The sequence below is a fragment of the Lethenteron reissneri genome, chromosome 30 (genome assembly GCF_015708825.2).
Source record: "Lethenteron reissneri isolate LAM-NWPU_2019-01 chromosome 30, ASM1570882v1, whole genome shotgun sequence".
In the NCBI taxonomy this organism is placed as follows: Eukaryota; Metazoa; Chordata; class Hyperoartia; order Petromyzontiformes; family Petromyzontidae; genus Lethenteron; species Lethenteron reissneri.
In genome coordinates this window covers 10,244,558-10,259,008 of record NC_083808.1, presented here as the reverse complement: position 1 = coordinate 10,259,008, position 14,451 = coordinate 10,244,558, and the positions used below count along the sequence as shown (strand labels likewise).

Genomic DNA, 14,451 nt, shown 5'->3' with positions numbered 1-14,451 from the left:
AGTTCAGGGGTCGGGATTGGTGGAGTTCAGAAGTCGAGTTTGGTGGAGTTCAGGGGTCGGGATTGGTGTAGTCCGGGGGTCGGCAACCTGCGGCTCTTCAAGGACTGCTTGGTGACCACCACCGTCTCGTATTCACACGGCTCTTAAAATATTGAGTTTTTTTTTAACCAAATTCAAACACAAATGGCTCTTCTTGTTGTGTTGGTGTCTCCCGGTGTGGGTAGTACATGCACACTCAGCCTCCTTTGTCTCACAGCAGTACGTGCTGAGGTTGGCATCCCGCTGCACCAAGTACATTCCTGTCAGGCATCCCTTTGAGATGGACAATCTCATTTGCAAGGATGTTTCAGGGTAGTGGGGCACACACTCACACACCTACATCATTTGAGCCCTGCGTATTTTGCCTGTATGCACAGGAATTGCAAACGTGCACATATGCTCTACATATGGTCCATTACGCTTTAATGGGATTGCAGCCTGGGACACAGAACCTGATCAAACAGCGTAAGCTTCATTTCGGGTTCTACAGTGTCTGTCTATTTTTGTTATGTACACAGCAGCTTGGCGAGGTACATAAAAGAGCCCGTTTCAGTATGCGTACCTGTCAACCCCTTATCAGTGCCCTAACTTATTACAGACCAATTCAGACATTATTAGTCACCCCGTGCCCCTTATACATCTCAACGTTCATCCTACAAAGTCTCATCACAAGGGAGAAACACAAAAGCATAGACACAAAAAGGTGTTTTGTTGTTGCCCGTATTGAAACGGCTGTACGCCGTATGAACCTGAAAACTCAATTTCCCTGTACAAGAATACGGGGTTGAACAGTATGGGTTTGACAGGTTTGCATTTATTCCATTGAGTCCGAGTTGACCTATGACAGGCGGAAAGGCTCATATGCCGTTTCCATCTGGTGCTATCTAGATCGGGCATCGAACGTGGCTTGAATGGGCTGGTGGTATTTTGCAACAATCACGACACTACACTACCCTATGTAAACACATGGTGCGTGTTTGTGTGTGTTGGGATTTTGGCTGGTGTGTTGTCAGGGGGGGAGCAGTAATGTTGAGGTTAGTGCACTGCGCTACGAACGATTCCTACTCACAGCCAATTAACCGTGGGGCATATGTGGAGCAGTCCTGGGCCTCCCCTAGGTCGACTCAGCCTTAAATTAGTACCTGGCACTGTGTAAACATCAGCACAGGGAAGACAAAGGCGGCCGGGCGTGGTTTGGCCACCCAACCCCCTCTCAAGGTACTATGCTGGCCTTTGTAGGTGTTCGCGAACCTCCCCTAGGTCGACTCAGCCTTGCCCCAACAGTCTGTTCAGGCGACAAGGCGTCATCTTCGTGTGAGTTGCCACGAGTGTCGGGTGGTGGAGGGTGACGACACATTTATAAATAACGCGATCTAACCCAAAAACGTGTATTATGTCCAAACAGAGAGTTGTTAGTGAGTTGATGGAGGAGCTCTCTGCTTTTTTGGGGGGGGAAGATTTGCTGGTTTATCCAGGATGTTTCTGTTGCGCGTCGTCGCTTTAAGATGTTCTCCGTTCATATTTTAGTTTCGTGCGGTTGCACCCGACTTAAGAGCCGCATGGCTCACAGGGTCATACACCTAATAAATGAAACTTGAAACATCACCATAGATGATGAGCAACGACTCCTCTGGGCGTGTTCGTGTTCACCACCGTGTCCAAAGTGGAGCATTGACTTGCTGCTGCTGCCGAAAGCAGCACGTGCTTTTTAATTGTTTTTGCCGAGGGCGTGTGTCTCCGTTTGTTGTAGTGTGTGACGTCGACATCCTCCCTCCCTCGCTTGGAGGGGGAAGTCTTATCGATCGAGATAGCCGAGGCTGTGGCCAAAAGTGAAGCCACCCACTTGAGAACTTGCAAGCGCCAACAACTGCGGTCCGCCCTCACCCCTCCGTCGGCTGCGGGACGTTTGTCCGACAGGAGGAGAAGAAGAAGATGATGATGGCAAGTAGTGGCGTTATCTTTGGCGTTATCTTTGCCACGTCGGTGTTGTGCTCTTTAAATTACTATTATTACACGCTTTTATTTAACTCACTCCGTCTGTTGTTGTATCCTCAAAAAATTTTGTAACTCAATTTTTACCCACTTCCAATGCGCTATCGACTGCAAACTTGGTATACTCATGTCAAACTGATGACAAGACTATATTCTATCATAAAAAAAAAATCCAAAACATATTTTTTTAACATTTTACACGCTTTTATTTAACTCTGTCTGTTGTCATATCCTCAAATCTTGTAACTCAATTTCAACCGTCTTCTACAATGTCGTATCGACTGCAAACTTTGTATAGGTATGTCATACTGATGACAATACTATATTCTATAATTAAACATTCAAAATATATATTTTAAAACTATTTTTTACGGGTCTAATTGTCCACGCTCAACTGACGTTGGCTGTAAATCACAACGGCTCCCTTATGTTATGGCAAGCTTCGGGGCCACTTCCTGAAGTCGTGGAGTTCTGCCATTACTCGTACGGTACATTTCATTAAAGCGTGTTTTTAAAAAAATATTTTAAGTATTTTATTAATTGACCCCACTTGTGTCACTCCATGTCAAACAAACTGCAGTTTTCGCGTTGCTGTTCGCCGCACTGTGGAAATGCGGTGCTGCAATTGCAGAGTGTTAAGTTCAACTCACTGTGGGAAGGTCGCGAGGTCATCTCGGTTCCGTCATCCGTTTAAGGTCAAATTCAACTCGCATCATTTTGGGGGGAAGGCAATCGTCGTCGTTTTTTCATTATCACAGATTAGCCCACAAAACTTTAATCGGCATCTTCAGCCATGTTCAATCAACTGCTGGTTGAAGGCCTCCCCAAACCATCACCTTATATCACGATCGCAATCCTGTCCTGTATAATCCACTTGGTACCTGCACACGAGCCAATGTCATCGCTCCATCGACTCTGTCGGTGTCATGTTAGGCGTGTTCCATTCCTTACCTGCCAGCCCCTTATTATTCTTCATCACTGGTCATCATCCCTTCTAGTTACATTTCCTGCACAAGTCCACTTAAGAAATTAAGTTATTCTATTGACCTGTATGCGTTCTTTCATGTGTAAAGTTCTTTTTCTGTCTCTAATAGACATTCCAAGCATGCATCTCTAATCCTTGACACACGAATGGTAGAATTTTATGTTGGAAGCCACTGGCTTTGAACTACCAACACCGATACGTGCCATCCGATTGCTAATTTTTATCAGGGAAGTGCTTAGATTTTGTTTTTAGCTCATGATAAGATCAAGGTCACCTCTCAGGTGGTAAAGTAGTGTGCTCTTGTGAGCTCCCCAAATCAAATCCGTCATCTCACTAGGGTTAAGAATATAAGACCATTTGATGAGGCTGCACCACTGAGTTGGAAGATAACGTTGACTACATTGTAACAGACTGGGGCTTGCCATAGTAACAGTAGATTGTCAGCAGTGTTGAGAAAGAGCATTGGAGATGCATACCAATAAGTGCTCAGTTGACTATATAGACACGTTGACTTTTGCAACGTAATATTATACATCGTAATATTATTTTGTATTTTTTACGTGTTTGGTTTGTCCACGTAAAACACAAGTTAGAAATGAATGACGGCACTGTTTCACTCGATCTGGTTAAGATGTTTATTACGTGTTAATACCCAAAGCTTAAGCCCAAGATGGCATTAACTTGGCATGGACATTAAAACAACGTTATCAATGTGCTGGTCACAGGGTGTCACAAATACCAGTGGTTTGTAGACTTTCCTAAAGTTGGAATGTAAACAAGCCAAAGTTGTTGAAAACAAATGCAATGTATTGAAAATGTTATATAACAGTTTTACACTTGACAGTACAATCCATGCAGTGCCAACTTGCTTATAATTAGTTTCTAGTTTAGGCTTGCAGAGACAACAAGTCTCAGGATATGCAATCAGCGGAACTGTACATACATCACTGTAGAGTAGCTATTAAACTAAATAGTAACGTATGAATAGTGTTGGTAGTCCTCTGTATATAGGTGTATCCTGTTTTAGATTCGTGGAGCCACAAACGTGATGAAAAATCGAGTCAACCGAGAGTAGGTTAATAATGGAACGCAACATACCATTGTGCCTAAATAATGTTTTACATCTGTCAAGCATGAGCCACAGAGCCAACTGGGTGGATTTACATATATAAATTATAACACGATACTGTACTCATCATCAATTCTGGGCTTTCTATCGGCGTTATCATCACACTCCATGGCAGGAATAAGTCCTGTCATTAATGATGGGCATCATTTATATGTAAGTGTTCAGCATGAGACTTAAATCAGTTTAGAACTTTAAGTTGACTCAGCCGTGTGTGTGAAAGCATAAAGAATGGACGATGTTTGTGCCAAATGTAAGCTTTCTAGCCCTTTTATAACATCATTCAATCATGTGTGTATAAGTCACATGCCAAAAGCTCAAAAAAATATACTAGGAGGCACGTGAGCTCACATCCCAATAGTCACAGAGCACCACAACATAAGCACACACCACACGTGACACTCACAGAACCATGGTGATTTCCTCACGAGGAAAGTCGGTGAAAATACCTGAGTCTCAAAGAAGCCAACCAAAGTTGCTCCTATGGTACAGGCAAAGGCACGTGATGAGGTTGGTTAATGGGTGACATTACACTTTGTCTGGTTAATGGGTGATGTACTACTTTGATCGTGTACACTATAACGTCTTCCTTATGACCCACCAAAAGGGAGACACAACTATGGTTGCCACCTCTGAGCTACAAAAAAAATACCTGTACGTAGCATGGGAAGAAGAATATCTCAAACTATCGAAAGAGGGGCGAACTCATGCAAATGCATCGTCTTGAGTGGTCTATTCTTACCAACTGACAAAAAAGTGGGACTTTTAATGACCCGTGAAGATTTTGAGACGTATCAGAATAGCAGCTAACTCAATGAAAGGATGATTCTGGGAAAATCAGGACAGAAGTACAAGCAAAAACACGTAACTCCAAATCTTATTTTGTAGATGCGTACCGATGTTCTGTGTTCTTGGTTGTCCGACGCGTTTTAAGGTTTAGTTATGAGAAAAAATATATTCTAAAGTGACTTTGCAGGTGCTTCTGTAGTAATGCCATATTAAATGGTGCAGCAGGCATTTTTTTAAATTGTATTCAATTAGTATAAAAAATATAAGCACCACATATTAGGGAAATAAACATTGATTATGCCGTGGATATACTGGCCCCAACCAGAGTAATGTGAAATTCCCGATAGAGATGAGTTTATATATGAGAGGCTCAACACCAAATGCTTGTTTGAGGCCTACTTTGAATTGCTAGGGTGTTATCACTTCCAATATACGTGCGTATCTAGCAACATGTATATTGGAAGCTCCGTTGAGACACAATGGAGATTTTGTTGTGAATCTGGGAGCGGTTTGTTTTTATGGATTATTTACAGAGATGTTATGGCGCTACCACACAAAGACCTGGTCTTACAAACACAGCCCCGGGATCTCTAGATAGATCTCGATATAAATTAATGCTGCCGTCAAACAAAGACACCTCACATGAGCCCAAAAAAGATGGAATGTGTAAATGCTGCCTTTCATATCACAGAGAAATGGCTGGGTTTATATAAAGTACGTTTAGAGAAAAGCATTTCAGAAAGCAGCACTGATAAATATTATAATTCATCTGCATCTGCTCGAGCATTGCATATACGCATTTGACACCAAGTGCTATACTATAAACGCAATACAGACGATTGTGACTGAGACATTGATGTAAATTATAATAATGTTCTGCAAGGAGCCTTGCAGATGAAATGTTGCACAAATATAGTGGAGTATGTGCTCATAGGGGGAGCGGTGACATGGTGGTTAGCACTGCACTACACTGGGAACCCAGCAAACCTGAGTTTAATTTCTGACCTGGGCTAATTAAACAGAAAGTTACATCTGAAATAGCTATGTGCTACCCAATTAACTAACCCAACCTTACCAGTGTGGTGAGGTATGGTCAAACAATCCACAAAAAATACATGTGGTTATTCTTTGGTTTTTTCGGTAAAGTCACGTATAAAGATAAAATAATAAATTAAATAATAGCATACGACGTTTCGATTGCAACACAAGCAATCATCATCAGGTATAGTGAAATAGCGACATAGAATCTAACCAGAAAACTATAGACAGACATGTAAGCAGACAGATATCACCAAGATACATAGAGCGAGCAACACAGGTACAGAGAGGGGTGATCGTCTCTGTGGGGTGGCCTTAAATAGACAGAGGGGGGCGGAGGCAGCGAGAGGGAGGGGGTTAGAGACAAAATTTACATGTCAATGAGTACGAGGAGACGCGTAGAGAAGTACGCAGGCTTAGATTAAATAAATGTGAGTTTATCATAGGAGTGTAAATTATTATTGTATGCTCATACCTAGATAAATCCAAACACAAATATTTTTTTTTACATGGGCTCCTCCAAAATTATAGCTTAGAGGTTAATTTTGCTCACAGGACTGGGCAGCCTAAAGTTATAAAATGCATCGAGTCTCGTGATAAACACATAGAAATATAAAAGTGTCATATTCGGGAACCAAGTACATTTCCTCCCATGGGTTGTGACACTGCCAGTTTACAATGTCGTTCAAACTAGAAGGCACACTATTAATTAGAATACATTACAGGGGTGGTACATTCGTCAGCACAATGCATGCACTATTAACCTGTCGACCAAAGTTCAATTCCTGGTCATGGATAACATCAGTGGCAAGTGATATCGGAACCGGTCCTGCCCGCCGTCTTCACAAATTCAAAATGGTGAAGTATGGTAAACAATTCTTTTTTTTCGGTAAAGTCACGTGTAAAGATAAAATAATAAATTATTTTATCTTTATACGTGACTTTACCGAAAAAAAAACAAAGAATAATTCCTGCAGTCACGAAAGCTCCAAAATTATGGAAAACAATACCCACGGTCAACATGGTGTTTAGATACTACTGTATACACACATTCACATTTTTATTTTTACAGACACCTTTTTAACCTTACAGAATAAGACCGTTGGAGCATAACTCTGTTAGCGAGCTCATATTTTCCCACACCTCCGATTAGCACGGTGTGAAATTATTTCAATATGAATCTATTAAAATACATCTGCCATGTGGTATAAACAATTTACGTAAATATAGGCCATCAAATGGAATAGAGGTGGTGTCCGTGGTGTCAATTGTCACATACATATAAAAAACAATGACATGTACACAAACATAATGCACGGGCATAATATGACTTTGAAAAACCCCCGCCCACCTCCTACGCATTTCACAAGTAGTACTAATCACATACCTGCATTTCCCATAAATATGCTAAATTCCTCTTGATATGCAAATTATTTTGTCAAGGCGCCCTTCCCCCCTTCCAACTCAGCTTAAATATACGCTGCCAAGCGTGGTGGTGTTTCATTCAGACGCTGTCTCCCCGACAGACCTGGTCTTCACCTGAGGACGGCTGCTTGCGTTGTGGCCGAAACGTCGTGAGAATTATTTTATTATGTTTTATTTTTATTATTTTATTACTTCCCTTCTACGTGACTTTACCGAAAGAACCAATAAGATTTAACATCTATAATAGCGGATAAATTACGATCTCTCCACGATGAAGGGCCACTGCCAAAAAAAATTGCACGTGTATTTATTTATTTCAGAATGTGTTGACTTATTGCAACCCATTGAGCTCAGCAGTTCTTTTACAAGGATGACCACAGCCCAAGATCCCCAACAGTATTGGCGAATGTGTTGAGTTTTTCTTTTTTTAATATTGACGTGTGCTTATGTGTTCAAAAGGAACCATTATAATTTTAATGTGGGTCCTGCTTGGGATGTCTGGCCAACATCCTTATCGTGAAACAGTATTCTTACGGGCGCGACAAAACTTGAGTGTCAGGGAGTGGGGAAACAAAAACAACCCATGTGTATGAGGAGGTAACCCACAAAGACACATCGGTTAGCATCCTGCTTCCCATACTGCATCATAGATGTCGCCTATTTAGCTGTGCAAGTATATGTGTCGTGCACGCTGCATATCTCAGCGATCACCCAAAAAAACACCTTCAAATTTCCAATGACAGGTTTTCTCCAATACACCAAGCAAGCGTTTATGTACTGTGGCTCAATTGACATTTGGTGTAAAAATAAATAAATGAAATTAAACGCTCTATTGACTTCACGTGAACAGAAAATGTATATATATTTTTTTCTAAAATACGGTGTTCAAGTGAGGAAGGCCGCGCAAAACTTCAAACTCTAAAAATTCCATTAGAAAACGGTCGAAGCAGGAGACGTATGTCAGTTTATGGCAAAACCATGTTCATTTTTCAGACTGCAGTGTGTTTTTTTCCCCATGCTTATACGGCCATTTGTCGGATTTTCTCAAACTGTGTTCCGTGAGCCCATTATTTTCTGATCGTTATGTAGGGGGGGGGGGTGAAGGATTTTATGTTTTCAAAATCGAGACTTCATTCCAATTGATCGGTGAATAAATGGGGGTGCTTACGGGAACATCATATACTGTGCACTGTAACGGCAATCCCTTGGTGTTCGGAAGTGATCAATGCAGCTGCGGCTGAAGACAGAAATCACATCCAAGGGACTTTTGAAGTGACGTTACAAGGTTGCAAAAGGTCAAAATGTCATGGATTTTGGCCATTCAAGTCTTGTATGACGCTGATGTATTAAGTTGAAAGCTGATTCGACTGCTGTGTTTCATCCTGGTCATTTTAAGAATAAGAAAACTAAGGATAGTTTAAAAAAATCGCACGATACTTTATTTCTTGGAATAAACTGCACCCAGCCATAGCAATGTGGAATTTCCACAGCTGTCTCATGGCCTTCAACGTCTTCGAAGGGGAGAACCACTGGCTATTGTTCATGTGAACTGGACAACGCTTTGATAATTAAAAAATAAGTTGCAAAATGAACTCTATGTGTGTGGAGTCAGTTTTCTGTAGGTGGGGGTGGTGTTGTGGTTTGCTACCTGTGGAACAATTTGAGTCACGTGTGTGCAACGTATGGTCACTAGACACAGTTGTCTGAACATTTCATAAAATTACTGTAGGCTATTGGAGCAAATGCTGTTAGCGAGCATCTGTTAAGGCCAATACAAGAGATGAAGGGGAATGAGGCCAGTGATGTATATGTCCATCTACATGTCTCCTCAGCCCTGATGTGTTGCTCAACTTAGGCTGTTAGCCTCGCAAGAGGCTCCGTCCACCTTCAGAATACCATTAACAAGTGGTGTTTTCATTCTTGCCAAAGGAGTTAAACCCAGGTCACCGGGGATCAGTCCACAGTGTTGCTAACCACGATACCACTGCTCTGCAGAATCACGCAAACATAGAGTTTAGTCCATTGGAACCTCATTTGCCTGTAAAAAAATATGATAATTGTTTTTTTACCCTTCTATCTGGCAACAAAACTGACACCTTTTTTTTGCGCGCCTTTTGGCGTCATCTGGTCCAACCCATGTGAGACTAGGCTCTAAGGAAAGCTGTCTCGGGTGTGGACAAATCAACTTCAAGGACGGTGCATATATTATCAGAGTTATGTTTTTTTTGCATTATGGCTGCAGATATTGTGGTCTATGCAAACATGACTCCTTGTAAAAAAGGTGTCAGTTTTGTTGCCAGATAGAAGGGTAAAAAAACAATTATCATAGAGTTTAGTCTCAATGACTTGCTGGCACAGGTGCATACTGTAAGCAAGCACCTATTAAGGGCTGGCATTGTGCATTAGATAGGTGGTGAGGCCCAGTGCCATGCTCAGCTTCCGTGCCTTTGCACAAACTCACACAGTCAAAAGCCTGATGTCACTGCATCCTGTTTACATCTTAGTTTAAAGTGCCGAGGGGTTGCCTTGCCACAAAAAAGCACTCCCCTCTCCTCCAGCTGCCATCGACCATCTACGAGAGCGTTGCCATTGAACCCGCTCGAATGCGGTGGGGGGGGGCTTTGTGTTTACAGCTTCTATCGCTCTGGCGAGCACTGCCCCATGAATAATTCACACGAAGATCAATGACCTGCCATTGGCGGTCACGTTCACTCGACAATAGGGTTACATTAAGTGTACAATACGGCTTTGATTGTTGAAGACCAACGCTGCAATTGGTTAACAGCACTGCTAACATTAGCATTGCGATACAACAAAACAGGGGTTAATTTGCCATACACAACAGCTATATTGTTCTGTATTTACAACACAGTCAATAAAATAAGTGTAATCCATTAATCCAAGGTGGTGGTGCAGTGGTGTTAGTGGTTAGTGCACTGCGGTATGAACGAAGCTACCCTAATTCAATTCCCGACCACAGCTAACACTGGTGCAGAGAGATCTGATCCGGTTACAATGCCCCTCCTTACAAGCCTGCACGAACCACTGTGTACGAAGTATGGTCAAACAACTTCCATGACCAACATGGTGTGGGGGATGCCATCATCTAGCAATGAAATTGAAAAGGTTGTAAATTCTGATTTTATTGCAGGCAGAGTCGTTGTTGAAATTGGAAATTTTGGATATCACATTGCATACCCGTCAACCCGTACGGTTTACCCGTATTCTTGTACAGGGAAGTTTTCAGGTCATTACGGCGTACAGTCGTTTTAATACGGGCAAACTAGCATATTTTTGTCGATTTGTTTGTGTTTCTCCCTTGTGATGGGACTTTGTAGGATGAACGTTGAGATATATAAGGGCACGGAGTGACCAAAAAATGCTTGAATTGATCTGTAATAATTTAGGCACTGTTAAGGGGTTGACAAGTACGAAATTGGCATTAAAAAACTCTACTTTTGCGAATTATGCATTAGGTTCCTTGGTATTCACTTCACGGTGGAGGAGGCCTTTGTTAATAAATGGCGGCAGCGATTACAGTGCTTGGCAAGTGCGGAAGTTAAGTTGCCTACTCAGTGAAAGCGAGCCCAGTATCCTGAAGCCAAATGAAAACACCCACACGTTGCATGCTGCCTCTGCTTGTTGAAATTACACTCCAGTACTGTGTATATACAGTGCTGAGAAAAAAGGTTGTGAACCCCAATGATAATTATGGAAATTCCATAGTTTTAACATGATAGCCTTCAATCAAAACTGGTCTTTTCCTAAATACCCAATAAGGTTTATGTTAACAAATTCCATGTCTTTTGAAAGAAAATGATGTATGAATTAAACAAACAATGAGTAATTAAGGTTCAGTGTATGTGAAAAGGTAAATAATCCTTGGTTTCATTAGCTCAAGGGACTAATTATAATTAGGTGTTTAAATAATTAAGTAGCTCTTCAGGGATGAGTTTGGGAGGCCCTACCCTATGTAAAAATCATCAACTTTGTGAGTTTGGTCTTTACCATACAGGTGTGTGTGGTCCTCAGAAAAAAGAGTTATTGATGCTCATCAATCCGGAAATGGTTACAAACAATTTCTAAGGATTTGGAGCTCCACCAATCCACTGTCAGACAGTCTACAAATAGAGAAAGTTCAAGACCACAGTCACTCTACCCAGGAGCAGTTGTCCACCCAAAATCTCTCCAAGAACAAACCGGAAAATCGTCAAAGAAGTCACGAAGAACCCCAGATAAACATCCAAGGATCTGCAGGTCGGCTAATGTGAGGGTTCATGACTCAACTATCGGAAAAAGACTGAATAGGAATGGTGTTCATGGAAGGATAGCAAGGAGAAAACGACTGCTCTCCAAAAATAACATTGCTGCCCTTCTGAAGTTCGCCAAAGAGCACATACTGTAGATGATCCACAAGACTTTTGGAACAATGTTCTCTGAACAGTTGAGTCGAAGGTAGAACTTTTTGGCGTCAAAAAGAAACGTTATGTTTGGCAAAAACCAAAGACAGCTTTTGAACAGAAGAACCTCATCCCAACCGTCAAGTGTGGTGGTGGTGGGAATGTGATGGGTTCAGGCTGCTTTGCTGCCTAAGGATCTGGACGGCTTGCCATCATTGACACAACCATTAATTATGCATTTTATCAGAATATTCTAGTGGAGAATGTCAGGCCATCCATCTGTGAACCGAAGCTGAACCGAAGGTGGGTCTTGCAGCAAGGCAATGATTCCTAAACATGCAAGCAGATCTACAATAATGGCTGCAGAAGAAGAAATTCCGCGTTTTACACTGGCCTAGTCAAATTCCAGATCTAACCCCCATCGAAATGTTGTGGCAGGACCTGAAGCGAGCTGTCCATGGAAGGACAACCCTCAAAAGTCACAGAGTTGAAGGAATTCTGTCAGGAGGCTGTCAGGAGGAATGGCCCAAAAGTCCTCAAATCCAATGTGAGAGAGATTTACGAACGGTTACTGGAAATGTTTAGTTGCAGTCATTGCTGCTCAAGGGGGTGTCACCAGTTACTGAATCTAAAGGTTCACAAACTTTTTCACACATGGTTATTGAATGTAGAATAATTTGAGGATGAATCAATGTTGAAAGAGTATCATGTTTTTGTGTCATTTGTTTATTCAGGTTATCTTCATCTAGTATAAGACTTAGATTAAGATCTAATAACATTTTAGGTTTGAAAGATGTAAAATATATGACAATCCTAAGGGGCTCACAAACTTTTCTTGGCACTGTACACTTATCGTATTTAACATTGCCATTTTCAAAAGCTCATTCCCTCTCTCTACAATCTTGAGTCTGAGGAAAAAAAAGGTTTTCTTAACATTATTTTAAAACACTTGCACTAACACTCCATCCTTCTCCACCTGATGTGAGTTTGTATACTTATAATAAATTTTGATAATTCTGATTGATCACAAGACACTAATACTGTATGTAGCCTATTTGAGTGCATACCTCATAATGGCATATAGGTCATGAGCTGCCTGGTTGGTTTTGGGGTTAAAACTGTGGTCAGTACACTGAGCCAACACTCCTGAGATCAGATTTCGAACGTGGGTTTAGCACTTTTGGCTACGTACGGTGCAAAAGAAGTTCCACATAAATACAAACCAGGTTGTCAAGTCTAACTTGGTCTAACTACAACAGAACTTCACTAATCTGTGATCCAAAAATAATCAATAGTTTACGACTGCTCCTGTCATCCAGAAATCAGCGACACACAAGCGTCAGCAGGGTTTGTGCGGATGAAGTTACCTAACTGGCTGCACCAACCTCATAATCCGCACATTTTTTGCGGATTTTTGGAATATTGCAGCCGATTCCTCTCGAAATTTGCGGCACATTGACAACGGACCATGGTCACGAAAAAACCGCGATGCGTAGGAGTGGGCAGGGCTTACGGAGAGCTACAGAGAGACGGAAGAAGCTGCAGGGGAAAGTGGAGCTGCGGTGCGGAAAGCGAGGTTGCAGAGGGGAAACATTGAAGGGATTGGTTTTTGATAGAAACTTTTTGGGGTTTACGTCGCACAGACATAGATGTACTGATGTGATATGTTAAGTAGAAAATTGTCTTTGCATTTTTACTGATTTGGATAATGAAGCTTAACAAAAAATGGCAGATTTGAGCTCATGGGTTTAAGCAAATGTCGTCTCCTATAATCCGTAAATTCCGCCCATCATGACAACACACAAACACACACATAAAAGTCATTCTTAGAGTTTGGGTTAGCGACGTTAGCAAGTACTTTTCAAGTTGGTGCAGCACACGGTGATGGGCTGGTGTGACCAGCACAGCTGAGTGCGCCTAGGTCAGGCCCAAGACGCACACACACACACATTCTCTGAGTAAAATCAAGGGCTTTTAAGTTCAGAGTGCTAACTGGCCTATCAGAATTGTGTAGGTCATGCACACAAACACACAGTGAATTCAGTGAGCCATTTAGTTTGGTTCATAAATGCATGACACGATTAACACAAGTAAATGCGCCTGGGCATAACACATGGCTAGATGAGATACAACTAAAACTATTTTTTATTTTACCAGATAAAGCTCACTGAGCTATATAGCTCTTTTTCAGAAGCGACCTGGCCACAAATAATGGCTCAACGAAGTGGCTTATCATGCAGAAATGTATTGCAGCCAAATACTCTAATCGCATGTTTTTCAAAATGTGGAGGGGGAAACTCGAGGTCCCAGAGAAAAATCCACGCGACCACGGGAAGAGCATGCAAACTCCAAATATACAGGCGTCAGGGTTGAGATCGAACCGACGACCTTCTGTATACCAGGCGAGGTATTAAACGTCTCACTACCGTGGCGCCCAAATGAATGAGACTGGTGATGGATTGGCAACTGAAAGAGGGAATGCTTCGAAGAGGATAACCACCAAATACATAGAGCAATGAGGTCAGTTTATGTGCAGGTGATGAATGGTAGCAGCACTCCACTGTAATGGATGTCAATAGCGTGGGGAGACCTTCATCCAGCAGTGGATAAACAATGGTTGCTGCTGCTGATAATGATGATGAGACATGTGTATTCGA

At 41.9% G+C, this 14,451-nt stretch overlaps 1 protein-coding gene across 1 annotated transcript in view; it reads left to right on the top strand.

The window, feature by feature from the left end:
• The first annotated feature begins 1,854 nt into the window (after nt 1-1,854).
• LOC133349520 (sorting nexin-5-like) overlaps nt 1,855-14,451 on the top strand; it is a 67,016-nt gene continuing 54,419 nt past the window's right edge. The window contains exon 1 of the mRNA XM_061563048.1: nt 1,855-1,980. Coding sequence (XP_061419032.1) covers nt 1,972-1,980 — 9 coding nt within the window. The 5' untranslated portion in view covers nt 1,855-1,971. The remainder of the gene's footprint in view (nt 1,981-14,451) is intronic.